Source organism: Sapajus apella, unplaced genomic scaffold, assembly GCF_009761245.1.
Source record: "Sapajus apella isolate SASKATOON/1434 unplaced genomic scaffold, GSC_monkey_1.0 scaffold33, whole genome shotgun sequence".
Lineage (NCBI taxonomy): Eukaryota > Metazoa > Chordata > Mammalia > Primates > Cebidae > Sapajus > Sapajus apella.
In genome coordinates this window covers 12,414,184-12,428,898 of record NW_022436973.1, presented here as the reverse complement: position 1 = coordinate 12,428,898, position 14,715 = coordinate 12,414,184, and the positions used below count along the sequence as shown (strand labels likewise).

The 14,715-nt window shown below is 51.9% G+C and overlaps 1 protein-coding gene and 1 pseudogene across 2 annotated transcripts; both read left to right on the top strand.

Annotated features, from left to right (window-relative positions):
- The first annotated feature begins 1,542 nt into the window (after positions 1-1,542).
- SRXN1 (sulfiredoxin 1) lies at positions 1,543-6,272 on the top strand. The gene is made up of 2 exons (XM_032295362.1): positions 1,543-1,956; positions 5,951-6,272. Exons 1-2 carry the CDS (start codon positions 1,747-1,749, stop codon positions 6,152-6,154), a joined length of 414 nt encoding a protein of 137 aa, XP_032151253.1. The 5' UTR covers positions 1,543-1,746; the 3' UTR covers positions 6,155-6,272.
- Positions 6,188-8,575, top strand: LOC116562606 (annotated as a pseudogene). Its single transcript, XR_004274041.1, has 3 exons — positions 6,188-6,272; positions 6,369-6,856; positions 7,067-8,575. The product of XR_004274041.1 is annotated as an uncharacterized LOC116562606 (transcript).
- The last annotated feature ends 6,140 nt before the right edge of the window (positions 8,576-14,715 follow it).

Here is a 14,715-nt window from a genome sequence, read left to right as displayed (position 1 = left end):
ACAGAGTCTCATTCTGTCGCCCAGGCTGGAGTGCAGTGGTGCAATCTTGGTTTGCTGCAACCTCCATATCCCTGGTTCAAGCAGTTCCCCTCCCTCAGCCTCCTGAGCAGTTGGGATTACAGGCACAGGCCACCATGCCCCGCTAATTTTTTTGTATTTTTAGTAGAGATGGGGTTTTACCATGTTGGCCAGACTGGTCTCGAACTCCTGACCTCAGACAATCCATCCACCTCAACTTCCCAAAGTGCTCGGATTACAGGCGTAAGCCATCGCGCCCAAATTTTTTTTGGAGAGCCAGTGCAGAGGTGTGGGTGTCAGTTCTACTGCTTGAAACAAAGTATCCCTTAGGTGCTTACGGGAATTATGTTTCCAAAGGGAAAGGTTCAAGACTTGGTCTCGGTGTTTTCTGAGAGACTAAGATTTTGTGAGATTAAGGTTTTGTGAGAGACTAAGAACCCAAAATAAATGATCTTCAACAGCAAAATGGATGTTATGCAATTCACAGAGCACTATGAGCACTCTCAATTCACAGAGCACTATGAGCACTCTCAATTCACACAACTTTGAGTGATGGGCAGCATTACTTCATTCTACAGATGGGGTTCAGAAAGTGTCAACAACCGACGCAAGGCAAAGTAGAAACCCCTGGCCGCCCCTCCTCCATCTCGAATTTTCTCCAGCTAGCAGGGTAAGTATGCATTCCTCCATGTTCGTGCCATCCAGGGTAAGAAGGAAGACAAGCAAACCAGACACGCTTGTCTTCAGCCGAGCCTGGGATCCCCTACCTTCCTGCTTGGAGTGGTGGTTAAGTGGTCCCATGGTTTGGACTCTTATGACCTGACTTTCATTCCAGCTGACCTTGGACAAGCGGGTCTAGAACTGCAGCTACTTCCTAGTAGTGCTGTAATGATACAAACAGTGTGGAACTTGAAGGCAGGGTCCACATATAGCGCGCCTCCTGAGGGCTCCGTGTGAAGTCCCTGTTGCACCAAGGCAGCCAGCGGTAGGGTAAAGAGCGGACTCTTGGGCCAGAGTGTCTGGATTTGAACGCGGATTCGGCCACTTACTAGCTCCATTGCCTTGGGTAAATCACTTAAACCTCTGTGTCTCAATCTCCTCTTCTGTAAAATGGGAATAACAATCATACCTTCCTTGGAGGGTTGTTTTGCGGTTTAAATAAGTTAATATACCAGCAAAGCGTTCAGAAAGGCTCCAGACACAGCCAGCACCAGCTTGGGAGTGGAACCGTTGTGGGGATGATCACCTCGCTGGCTAGGAGCCCTAGCAGCGGGGCGGCGGCGCACTGCGGGCTTTGCCGACTCATCCTGGCTGGGCAGGTCCGCCGCGCTCTCCGCCCCCGCCCCCGCGGCCTAAGTCACCCCGGCCGGTGCGTCACCCGCGCCCCTCCCGCCTCGCGACCTGCAAACTCACCCTGAGTCAGCCAGCCCGGGCGCTCCCACTCCCCGGACGCCGCGCGGCGGAGGGGAGGCGGAAAGCGCCCCCAGGTGGAGAGCCAGAACCCCGCGCGAGTTCGGCAGCACGCAGCGAGCGGAGCCGGAGTCGGGTTGGGGACCGCTGGGTGGAGGCTGGACCACAGTGGCGCCGGGGGAGAAACGCGCGCTGCCCTGACCCGGCGCCCCCCCCCCCCCCCCCCCCCCCGGCTGCGCGGAATGGTACGGACCGGCCGGAGTTAAAGCCCGGGAGGCTGCGCGTCCCGCGGCGGCGGCTACGACGTTGGCGGCGACGATGGGGCTGCGTGCGGGAGGAACGCTGGGCAGGGCCGGCGCGGGTCGGGGGGCGCCCGAGGGGCCCGGGCCGAGCGGCGGCGCGCAGGGCGGCAGCATCCACTCGGGCTGCATCTCCGCGGTGCACAACGTGCCACTGAGCGTGCTCATCCGGCCGCTGCCGTCCGTGCTGGACCACGCCAAGGTGCAGAGCCTCGTGGACACGATCCGGGTGAGGCCCCGGGGAGGCCGGCCAGCTGGAGGGAGGGCTCCGGAGGAGGGAGGTCGCCGCGATGGACACGAAATGGACTGGTTCCGGGCTCAGCCGGAGCTTAGCATCTGCTGTGTGACCTTGAGCAAGTGGTTGGGCCTCTCTGTACCTCTGTTTCCTCACTTGAGCAAGGAGGAAATTGGATGAGATAATTAAAGTAGTGGTGATAACGCTTATAACGCTAGTGCTTGCAGTGGCCCAGGAGCTGCAGGAAGTCCCTTAATTTCCTATGCCAACCCTATGAGGTAGATAGTGTCTCTTTTGCAGACGAGAAACGGAGGCAAGGGAAGATTTCAGCGCCTTGACCAAGATCAGGTGCTTAAAAAGTGACCACAGCTGGAAGTCACACCCAGACAGCTGGGCCCCACTGCCCAGAGATAAGCCATGGGGTCTCATGGCCATGACAGTCAGTGACAGTGGACTGGATGTGTCCTATCTGCTGGGAGGGCCTTGTCTGAATGGGAAGTGAGGGAGGTCAAGGGTCAGCTCCACCACTGAGGGAGAGTGTTCGAGAATGCTGGAGTGACTCTGGCAGGAACTTGGGTGGGGGGCGCTGCAGGAACAGGTGTCAGGTTAGCCCTGTGTGACATTGCGTCCCCTTCCCCCAGACGCTCAGAAGGTGAGCACATGAGATCCCTAAGCCCCACCCAGCACCACTACAGCCACCCGTTTCAGTCCTAGTGTTTATACTACTGTCCTCACTGCCTGGAGCCACGTCCCCAGACAAACACAAGGCCTGCTCCCCTGCCTGCTTCAGCTCTCGGCCTCCTTGATCACCGTTGGTCAGGGTCCCTGACCTCTCTAGCTCTCCCTTTAGCCTGAGATGTGTTTCAGAATACCACTTATGTCCCCCAGAAATATTATACATTTATTTGTGTTGCATTTCATATTCTGTTTTCCCGAGCTCCTATGAGCTCCACAAGGGTGAGGACCTCGTCCCACAGCAGTAGCACAGTACCTGGCTATCTGAGATGGGAAGGGATCTGCCATGCATGCCCTGTCCACCACTGGGTTTTTTCTCCTGTTGAGATAGGAGAGATATCTCTTCTATCTCTTCCTTGTTGTTTCTGACTCTTCCTTGGTCTTCCTGTCTCAATATCAAGATCTTCCCTGACCATCCCTACCAGGTTAGGGGCTTCTGTGGGCATGCAGCCACCTGTGTGCCCACCAGCATAACTCCCTTTTTTTTTTTTTTAATGTCTCGCTCTGTCACCCAGGCTGGAGTAGAGGAATGGTGCAATCTCGGCTCACTGCAACCTCCGCCTCCCGGATTCAAGCGATTTTCCTACCTCAGCCTCTGGAGTAGCTGGGATTACAGGTGTCCGCCACCACGCCCGGCTAATTTTTGTATTTTTAGTAGAGATGGGGTTTCCCCATGTTGGCCCGGCTGATCTTGAACTCCAGACCTCAAGTGACCTGCCCGCCTTGGCCTCCCAAAGTGCTAGGATTATAGCCCACTGTCTTTTAACGTCCTGTTGAGACACTTGCCTTCTGTGCTGGAACCGTGTGCTCTGAGGGCCAGAACCAGCTCTGCCTTTGCTTACTAATACACCTGTATTGGTTTTCCGGGGCCACTGTAAGTTACCACAGTCGATGGCTTAAAACAACACAGATTTATTTATGGTCAGAGGTCCAAAATGGGTCTTACTGGGCTAAAATCAAGCAGGGCTGCACTGCTTTCTGTAGGCTCCAGGGGAGAATCCATTTCCTCGGCTTTCACAGCTTCCAGACGCTACCCACACTGCTTGGCTCATGGCCTTTTCCTCCGTCTGCAAAACCAGCAACATCAGGCCAGGCCTTCTCACATCGCATCACTCTGACCTCCTCTTCCAGTTGTAAGGACCCTGATAATGACATTTGAGCCAGCTAGATAACCCTGGATAATCTCCCCATCTCACAATCCTTACCTCAATTCCATCTGCCAAGTCCCTTCTCCCATGTAAGGTAACACATGCACAAGGATTCGGACCTGGACATCTTTGGGAGCCATCATTCTGACCAATCACCCTCATGCCTCCAGTACCCAGCACAAGGCCTGCCTGGCACAGCTGCCCTCCTTAGAGCTTCACTAACACCCCATAGGCATCAGCTCACTGACTCTTCATCAGCAGCCCTCTAGGTGACTTATTCCCAGTTTACAGGTAAGGAATAATGTTCAGAGGCCTGGGTGCCCCAGCTGCTGTGGACAGGAGCCGAGATCCAGAGTCCGGTGTGCCGGGTTCCAGAGCTCAGGCTTGCAACTGCTGTGCCTTACTGCTGAATAATCATTTGTGGAATCATGAGAGAGAACCTGTGGGCCAGCGGCAGGAGGCCTTTCAGGCAACTAACACTTAATGGGGTCTCCCCAGAGCACTCCACCCTGCACCCGTCCTGCCCCAGTCTTTCCCCACTTAGAGGATGACCCACTCTCCACCTGGCTGCACAGGCCCCTAGTAGGAAGTCAAATTAGATTCTTCTCTTTCTCTGGCCCTTGGATGTACCCCTTCCGCAAGATCCCTTGGATCTGCCCCCTAAATGTGTCCCAAACCTCTCCTTGTCCCCACCACACCGTCATCTAGACCAGCATCTTCTGCTGAACACCCACAGAAGCCTCCCCTCCGCCTTCCGCCTTGTGCCCTTGTCCAGCCTGCCAAGTCTGTTCTCCCGTGACAACCTTCTAGAATGTGCATCAGATCATGTCACCCTCCCCTGCTGCGAACACTCCAGGGCCCACCTACTGCTCTTAAAAGCAGACATGCACCATCTGGCTCCTACTGGCCTTTCTGACCATTGCTTGAGCCCTGGAGTCCACTGTAGTCACGCTGGCCTCCTTGCCATGCCTCCTACACAGTGAACCTGCTGTGGCCTTAGGCACTTTGCATTTGCTGTTCCCTCTGCGTGGAATGTTCTTCCCTCAGGTCATACACAGCATACATTACTGAGCGCTTTCTGGGTGCCAAGCATGGTTTGAAGTGCTTTAAATATATTAACTCATTTAACCCAAAAGCTCTATGGGATGCATCTGTTATCTCCATCCCATTTGACAGATGGCACAACTGAGGCACAAAAAGGTTAACTGCCCAAGATCACATAGTTGTTAAGTAGCAGAACTAGATTTGAACCTGGGCAGTCAGGCTCTTCATTGAACTATTCCACTTCTCTATCTTTCTTTTTTTTTTTTTTTTTTTTTCCTTAAATGGGGTCTCACTCTGGCTAGCCCAGGCTGCAGTGCAGTGGTGCAATCTCAGTTCACTGCAGCCTCTGCCTCCCAGGTTCAAGTGATTCTCCTGCCTCAGCCTCCTAAGTAGCTGTGATAACATGCATGTACAACCACACCCAGCTAATTTTTGTATTTTTAGTAAAGACAGGGTTTTGCCATTTTGACCAGGCTGGTCTCGAAATTCTGACCTCTAATGATCCGCCTGCCTTGGCCTTCAAAAGTGCTGGGATTACAGGCGTGAGCCATAGCGCCTGGCCCCACCTCTCTATCTTTCCAAGTGCTCTGCTTCATTCTCACCTCAGAGAGGGCTCTTGGAGCCCATCTCTGTCCTGTTGCCTGTGTTATTATCATAGCATTTGTCACTCTAATATTTAGTTCTTGTTCTATCTTTCTCACTAGACTGGAGCCCCCTGAAGGCAGGGCCTGATTCTGTCTCATTCCAGCTGTACTGTATTCCCAGGGGCCGATGGAGAGTGCGCGTATGGTATACTGATGCATGTCTAACAACCTGGGGTCTGGATGGGAGAAATCCTGATTTGTAGCATCTGTCCATTTCTCTGGTGTAAAACTCTCCCATGGCTCATTTTCAAGCTACAAGATGATGGTGACCAGCTCACAAAAGTCCTGCTATTTAACAGCTGTCTCTCAGTCCAGTGTGAGCACCTTGTAAGGAGCTCAGCACAGGGGGACAAAGTCTGCTTTGCAAACTCTCAAGCCTTGTACAATGTCCATTGACTCTGTGCCCCTTCTCCCCAGGAGGACCCCGACAGCGTGCCCCCCATCGATGTCCTCTGGATCAAAGGGTCCCAGGGAGGTGACTACTTCTACTCCTTCGGCGGCTGCCACCGCTACGCGGCCTACCAGCAGCTGCAGCGAGAGACCATCCCTGCCAAGCTTGTCCAGTCCACTCTCTCGGACCTAAGGGTGTACCTGGGGGCATCCACACCAGACTTGCAGTAGCAGCCTCCCTGGCACCTGCTGCCACCTTCAAGAGCCCAGAAGACACACTTGGCCTCCAGCAGGCTGGGCCATGCAGAAGGGATAGCAGGGGTACACTCCCTTTGAACCTGGAGAGAGGGTCTGACTCTGGGCACCCTCTCGCCAGCTGCAAGGCCTTGGACTCATTGTACAGTGTTGGAGCCCCAGTTCCCACGTCTGTGACAATAGGATCATGGCCTTACCCTTGAAGCATTACTGAGAGGGTGAAATGAGAACAGAAATGGGCTTGGGGAGCCACACGCTGCCAGCTCCAAATTCCCAAGGACAAGGATCCCTCTGCATTTTTGTCTATATGTATAGACAAATATAAGACATATTATAGACATATTGAACCTCTCATATGGGCTGCATTCAGCTACGAGGCAAGGAAACCTTGGTTGCAGTGGTTTAAAGAAGCAGAAGATGGATTTTCTACATAGCATGGATTCTGGAGATGGGTGGCTGACGGTTGGTTCGGCAGCTCCATGATGATAAGGGCCCAATCTTGGATCCTCTGCCTTGCTCGCAGTGCATGTTCCTTCATGGTCCCAAGACAGCTGCTGTAGCTCTAAGAATCATGTGTGGATTCAAGGAAGGAGGGGTAGAGGAAGAGGAAGGGCCAAACTAGTTGGACCTGTCACCTTTTTTTTTTTTTTTTTTTGGAGACGGAGTCTCACTCTGTTGCCCAGGCTGGAGCGCAGTGGCGCAATCTCAGCTCACTACAACCTCCACCTCCCAGGTTCAAGCTACTCTCCCTTCTCAGCCTCCTGAGTAGTGGGATTACAGGCATGTGCCACCATCCCTGGCTAATTTTTTGTATTTTTAGTAGAGACAGGGTTTCACCATGTTAGCCAGGATGGTCTCAATTTCCTGACCTTGTGAACTGCCTGCCTTGGCCTCCCAAAGTGTTGGGATTACAGGCATGAGCCACCACACCCGGCCAGACCTGTCACCTTCTATCAGAAAGTAAAACCTTGGTTAGAAGCCTGTTTCTTGCTGTCTCCTCCTGCATATTTTCACTTAGCTGCCCTTGGTTTGAGCCAGCTACCACTGCACCTCTAGCTGCAGAGAAAGCTAAAACAGCAGGGAACAGAATTGTCATGATTGAATACACCAGTCATGTTTCATCTACTGAGACTGGCACTCTGCCTTCTGCAATAAAACTGAGATCCCATTACCATGAGAGAAAAGTGGATTTGTGTACCAGTTAGCTTCTGCTGTGTAACAAACCATCCCCAAACCTGGCAGCTAAAAACAGATCCTTTATTTGCCCACAATTCTGTGGGTTGGCAATTTGGGCTGGGCTCAGCTGGGCAGTTCTGCTGCTCCCACCAGGAGTCCCTCATGGAGCTAATGTCAGCTGTTACCTCAACTGGGCCTGGATGATCTACAATAGCCTTACTCACTTGCCTGGCAGGTGACAGGCTGTTGGCTGGAGTTGCTTGGTTCTCCTCAATGTGGCCTCTCCAGCAGGCTAGCTCAGGCTGATTCACATGATGGCTTCAAGGTTCCAAGGGAGTGAGAGTAGAAGCTGAAAGACTTCTTGGGTTCTTGGCCTGGAACTGGGACTAGGACAATGTCACTACTGCTAAGTTCTTTTGGTCAGAGCAAATCACAAGGCTTTGCCCAGATTCAACAGATGAGAAACACTCCATGTCTTGATGAGTGGAACCACAAGGAGCTTGTGGCCATTTTTCACCTATCACAAATTATTTTGGATGGGCAAATAAAAGTATTTCCCTCTTCTCCCTTTCTCTCTCTCTCTGTGTTTCATGGGGCCTCACTCTGCCAAGTTTGAAGGCACTAAGACATTGTCCCTCAGGGTCTAGGGGAAGAGGTGTTGGGGCAGGAAGTGAGTCTCTCCAAGGGCTGGACCCTCTGTAGTAGGGGTACTTCCTTGTCTGCACTGGTGGTACAGGGTTAGGCCAGCTACGATGTTCCAGAGGGGCTTCTGAAAACCAAGAGTCTCCGGGGAAAGGGAACAGAGTAAGGCAGACCTTGTTCTCACTGCCCTCTAAGGGAACTTGGTCACTTGGCACTTTTAAGCCTCAGTTTCCCCAGTTCAATAATAAGGACAACAGCTTTTCTCACCCACTCTCTTTCCAGGGGAAGGATGACAGAGGTGAGCAGTAACAGAACTGAAAAGGGAGAGCGTCCTCAATGCAGTGTGGTATTCTGGACTGGATCTTGGAATCAAAATGACATTAGTGGGAAAATTGGAAATTTGAAGCAAGTCTGAATTTTAGTTAATATATCAATTTCAGTCTCGGTTTTGCCAAATGTACCATGGTGAAGTAAGATGCGGACCTTCCAGTATGCTGGGTGAAGGGTATACAGGAACTGTTTGTACTGTCTCTACAACTTTTCTGTAAATCTAATATTCCAAAATAAAAGTTTTTTAAAAAGGGGGGGTACAATTCCTTTAGACCAACAGCTCAGGGTCTCAAGCTTGTTCGCTAAATCCCAGATTACTGGGCTCTACCCCACTTTCTTTTCTTTTCTTTTTTTGAGACAGGGTCATGCCCTGTCACCCAGGCTGGAGTGCAGTGGCAAGATCATGGCTCACTGTAGCCTCGACCTCCCGGGCTTAAGGGATCCTCCCACCTCAGCCTCCTGAGTAGCTGAGACTACAGATGTGCCACCGTGCCCTTCTAATTTTTTTTGTAGAGACAAGGTTTTGCCACGTTCTCTAGACTGGTCTTAAATTCCTGGGCACAAGTGATGGGATTGTGTGGCCTTCCAAAGTGCTGGGATTGTGTGGCCACCATACCCGATCCCCAGAGTTTCTGATTCAGGAGATCTGGGGCAGGGCCTGATAATTTGCTTTGCTAACAAGTTCCCAGATGATGCTGATACTGCTGTTCAGGGAGCACATGCTAAGAGCTACTTATTTAGACTGCGTCAGTTATTCTCAAATATGGTGACCTCCCTCCACTTCCATCCCCAGTGGAATGAGTCTACTCATTCCCCCCAGCTTGTCTACTCATTAACTGTGTGACCTTGGGCAGTTCTGTCCCTTCCCTGGGAACTTCCTCCAGGCTGTCAAATGGATTGTGTTCCCCTAAGGTTTGTATCGAGGGTGAGATGCCACTGTCTAATGTGAGTAAACTCCTCCTATGCCCACTGGGCTGGAATAAGAGTGAAGATGATCGGCCTCTCCTGAAGCAATCTTCCCTTCTTGCAGAGAAGACCCAACCATGCAGTGCTAAGTGCCCTGCCAGGCACTGGGAAGGAGGTGCAGAACAGATTCGCAGTTGGGGGGATTGGTTGGTCACTTAAGGAAGAGGAGCTGGGTTTTAAAGAGTGTAACCTGTTGGTCGCTGAGAGTTGCGTATCCCTCTTATAGCAGCAGGTGGCGCTGCTCTCCTGCCCCCACGGCAGATCTGGCCTGCAGAGCAACCGCTGTGGAAAGGGGCTGGACGCAGGCTCCGTGCTGAGAGACGGATCAGTTAATCCGGGTTCAGCTGGCAGTCTGGAGTTCAGGTTCTGCTTACCTCCTCTTGTTCTGCGACCTTGCACACATGTCTGCCCACCCCTGTCTATACTTGGGGTGCTGGGCCAGAGAATCTCAGGCTCAGCAATGGAGGTACGTCCTCCAAGAAGCTTCTGGGCTTCTACTGGCTGGGCTACCATGACCCTACACTGTCCCTCCCGAGACAAACCTGTGCCCTCAGGAAATTGGCTCCGGTGAAAGGCAGTATGTGCCTTCACTGCCCTGGAACCCACCTACTTCACCGTGGTAAATTTAAATTTCTTTTTTTTTTTTTTTTAATTTCACAATGGTTTGTTGTTGTTGTTATCGTTGTTGTTTTAGTAGAGACGGGGTTTCACCATGTTGGCCAGGCTGGTCTCGAACTCTTGGCCTCAGATGATCCATCTGCCTCGACCTCCCAAAGTGCTGGGATTACAGGCGTGAGCCACCATGCCCAGCCATTTCACAAGTTTTGTGTAAGTATATTTACTTTTAAAAATTATTTGTCTTAGAGTTTTGCTCTGTTGCCAAAGCTGGCGTGCAGTGTCCTGATCATAGCTCACTGCAACCTCAAACTCCTGGCCTCAAGCCATCCTCCTGCCTCAGCCTCCTGAGTAGCTAGGACTGCAGGCTCTCCACCACGCCCAGCTTTTTTTTTTTTTTTTTTTTTTTTTAATATTTATAGAGACCAGGTCTTCCTCTGTTGCCTAGGCTGGTTGGTCTCGAACTCCTGGCCTCAAGCGATCCTCCCACCTCAGCCTCCCAAAGTGTTGGTATTACAGGCATGAACCACCGCATCCAGCCATATTTACCTTTTAAACATTAAAATATTAAAATGTTAAATAATTAAATATTAGAAATTTAAAATATTAGAGGCAAGTGGAAGCCCACCGCAAGTCCTAGTCCTGCTTATTCCTCTGCCCTCTGGGGACAGTTACCTTCATGGATTTGGCCTCTACCCTTCGAGACTCTTATCTAACTTGATAATGATGTGTATGTGTTTAAGTGAAGACTGTTTTCTTTTTTGCATTGTTTTGCAGATTGCTTTTCTCCCTTGGCGCTGTGCCCCAGCTGTCCATCCCATTCATTTGTGTGCTTTTCTCCCAGTCTCCCACATTCTGGTCCATGCCCAGATGCCACTTCTTCAGGGACTTCCCCAACCGTAGTGTCTAAAACAGCCCCCTCCCCCATCATCTATCCTTTTATCCAGTTTTATTTTCTTTATGGCATTTATCACACTTTCTCAAATTTTCTTCTGTGTCTGTTTGTTTTTTGTTTGTTTGTTTGTTTTAAGACAGGATCTTGCTCTATTGCCCAGGCTGGAGTATGCAGTAGCACCATTGTGGCTCACTGCAGCCTCCGACTTCTGGGCTCAAGCAATTCTCCCACTCAGCTTCCTGAATAGCTGGTGTGCGTCACCATGCCCAGCTAGTTTTTTTATTATTCTTTTGTAGAGATGGGGTCTCACAATGTTGATCAGGGTGATTTTCAACTCCTGGCCTCAATTGAGCCTCCCATCTCAACCTGCCAAAGTGCTGGGATTACAGGTGTGAACCATCTCACCTGGCCAAATGTACATTCTTAAGGCAAGACCTAATCTGTCTTGTTTATCACTGTAGGCTCAGTGCTAAGAACAGTGCCCAAAAGATAGTAGTTTTCAATAAATATCTGTCAAATGAATAAATTCCAGGTATGTCTAGCTCATTCTTTTTCACTGCTGCATGGTGTTCCAGGGTGTGAATGTAGCTATTTGTTAGTCATGCTGCTGTTCGTGGACGTGTGAGGCTTACAGTTATTTGCTGCTGTGAATGCCCCCCGCCATCACTCTTTGCTCTTTCAACTGTGAACCCAGGAGCAGAGCTGCCTGGCTGATGCATATGCCCATTTCCATCTTCTAAGACCCTGGCAAATTGCTCTCCAAAATGGCTGTTCCAAGCGCCACTGCCGCCAGTGGAATTTGGGAGCCCACTTGCTTCCCCTGCACTCCAACCAGTACTTCTTCTTTTATTTTTTTTTTTTTTATTTATTTTTTGAGTCAGAGTTTTGCTCTTGTCGCCAAGTCTGGAGTGCAGTAGTGCCATCTCTGCTCACCGAAACCTCTGCCTGCCGAGTTCAAGTGATTCTCCTGCCTCAGCGTCCCTAGTAGCTGAGATTACAGGCATGCACCACCATGCCTGGATAATTTTTTTTGTATTTTTAGTAGAGACGGGGTTTCTCCATGTTGGTCAGGCTGGTCTTGAACTCCCAATCTCAGGTGATCCTCCCACCTCAGCCTCCCAAAGTGCTGGGATTACAGGCATGAGCCACTGTGCCTGGCTCCAACCAGTACTTCTTAGCCTTTTGGGGGGATCATGAACGTGGTTGAGAACACAAGAAAGCCAAAAATACACGTTTTGGGCAGTTTCTGGGCCTCCCTGTACTTGATGGTCTCCTTCCCCAGGGGTCGCTCCACCCCTGCTGAGCCCCATGGGTAACCAGATTAGGGGGCATCCTCAGAGAGAGGCTCTCCTGGCTGCCCCCGAGGCAGCGCAAGGGCAGGGTCCAAGTGTTTAGAAACCTAGTTATCTCGTGAATGGGAACTCTGAGGCACAGGCAGGTGGCAGTGTGAATGAATGAATGAGTGAATTGATGAATGAAGGGGCTGTAGTTTTGTAGGGGGCAGAGGAGAGCCTTCAGACCCTGACCTACCTCCAATCAGAAAAAAAAAAAAAAACACCTATCTGGGTCACTCCAGTCCCAGCCAAGGGCACCAAGGACAGGCTCCAGTGGGTTCCTGGGCTCGGGCTTGGGCCACTGCACCTATCAGCCCTGGAGAAGGCAGACCAAGCCTGGCACCCAGGGTCAAGGCAGGGAATCAGGGGGAGGCCCTGACTTCCCCGGGTGAAACATCCATCCCCGCCTGGCATACAGGCACGCACTATAGGCTACAAAGCATATTTGGTCCAGCCCCTGCCTTGGCACTTCCGTGGTGCGGGAAGTAGAGACTGCGCATTAGGAGAAGGCTGTCGTTCTCCGTCGTCGTCATCATCATCATTATTGCAGCTCATATACTTAGATTCTCACAGTAGCCCCCAGAGGTGGACAGGACAGAAATGATCTTCCCTGTTGGACAGACGGGTAAACTGAGGCCTAAAGCAGCGCAGCGACCTGCTGCAGAGCCCCCAGAGAACGCGGCCTCGTTAACCGGCCCCCCATCCGCACCCCCGCCGGCCCATGCGCGCCGCCCTCCCTCGCAGCCCCTTCCCGGGGCCTGACCCCCGGCTCTGCCTGACAGATGACCTCAGCTGCCGCCAATCCATTGGTTCCAGCTCCCAGGGGGTGCGCAGAACAAAGCGCGCTTTGTGGCCGGGCGGTCCCTTCACCCGGCGCGTCCGCCGCCAGGACCCCCTCCGGAACTCCAAGCGACGCCCCCCGTCCGACAGCCGTGTAATGTCTTCCAGGCCGCGCGGCCCCTTCCAGAGCCCGAGGGCGGCCCAGGGCGCTCCACCCCCACTGGGCCCTCCAGGCATCCCCAGAGGGAGGCTCTGCTGGCTGCTCCCCTGTCCCTGCCGTGGCAGCGCGAGGGCAGGGCCCAACGTCCCGCTTTGGGTGCCAGGCAGGGGCTGTCACCTGATGACCTTATCCTTTTACCCTCAGCGCCACTGTCTGCAGTGGAAAAATGCTATTATTGCTTGGGGGTGTTGTTACTATTGTTGTCGCTATTATTATTATGTTGTGGTTGTGAACAGGAGTCACTTTAGTAAACTTTTTTTTTGAAATAAGATCTTGCTGTGTGGCGCAGGCTGGAGTGCAGTGGTGCGGTCTCAGCTCACTGCAGCCTCCAACTTCCAGACTCAAATCATCCTCCTGCCTCAGCCTCCTGAGTAGCTGGGACCACAGACTCATGCCACTGTGCCTGGGTAATTTTTTGTTTTTTGTAGAGACCAACAATGTCTTGTTATGTTGCCCAGGCTAGTCTTGAGCCCCTGGGCACAAGCGATCCTTCTGCCTCAGACTCCCAAAGTGCTGGTGTGAGCCACTGCACCCCTCTGGGAATCACTTTAGATGCAGATAGATCTGGGTTTGAATTTATCTGTGCTACTTACTAACTGTGAGACCTTGGGAAGTTAGTTCACCTGTCAGAACAAGAGTGGCCAACATTTATTGAGCACCTACTATGTGCCAGACATGGCTCTGTGTTTAAAGGCTTTATTTGGCTCATTTAATCCTCAAGCTAACCCTAGGAGAGAGGATTTATTCTCCCCATTTTACAGAAAAGGGGATAGAGGCTCCAGCTGTCCTGGAGACAAATTCACCTCTCTGAGCCTCAGTTTCCTCATCTGTAAAAGTAGGCAAGCATAGTAACTCCACCTGGGTCAGTCACTCTCATGAGTCTTGCCTCTTTTCCAATGAGGTCATGGAGGCTGTGAGTAGGATGGCTCTGCCCGTAAGGCCCTTCATCCCTGGAGTACCCTCCATGAGAGGGCAGTTCCAGTCGGGCTTATCTGGGATGGAGTAACAGGAAGAGGGTCTGCCCTACAGCTGGAAACCTCGCTTCTAAGAGACAAGCTGGCTGCCCTGGCCTTTCCTTGAGGGTCAGGGGGTGGGACAGGCAGGAAGGAAAGCCATATCCAGAGAAGGGACTGAAGGGCCACAGCGGGGCTGGGCAGGGCTGGGAGTGACTGCCCCCCACCCTTCACACACACCCCTGCACATTCATTCTGCAAATCAGGACCACTCCAGGCACTAGCACCATCAGAGTACAAAACAGATGCAAACTTCTGTCCTCTTGAAGTCCACTCTGGGAGACAGGCAATGACACACACAAAATATGTATCAAAGGTAAAATATGATACCTGGTAGTGATCTGTGCTCCAAGGGAAAAGCAGAGAGGGAGGAAGAATGAGCTTGGAAATACTCATCTAGGTAAAGTGGATGTGCCTCTCTGAGGAGGGGCATTGACCTGGACAATGAGAGGGAAAACGCCCTGTGGGTGTCAGAGGGATGTGTTCCAGGCAGAGGGAACAGCATATGCAAACGTCCTGAGCTGGAAGTCTGCACAGAGAAGCAGCAAGGAGGCCAGTGTGGTGGG

Excerpts from the sequence above, each read along its gene's own strand:
- SRXN1 (XM_032295362.1), top strand. The coding sequence starts at position 1,747 with ATGGGGCTGCGTGCGGGAGGAACGCTGGGCAGGGCCGGCGCGGGTCGG. Across the intron at positions 1,957-5,950 it reads GCCTCGTGGACACGATCCGG|GAGGACCCCGACAGCGTGCC; the intron begins GTGAGGCCCCGG and ends CCTTCTCCCCAG.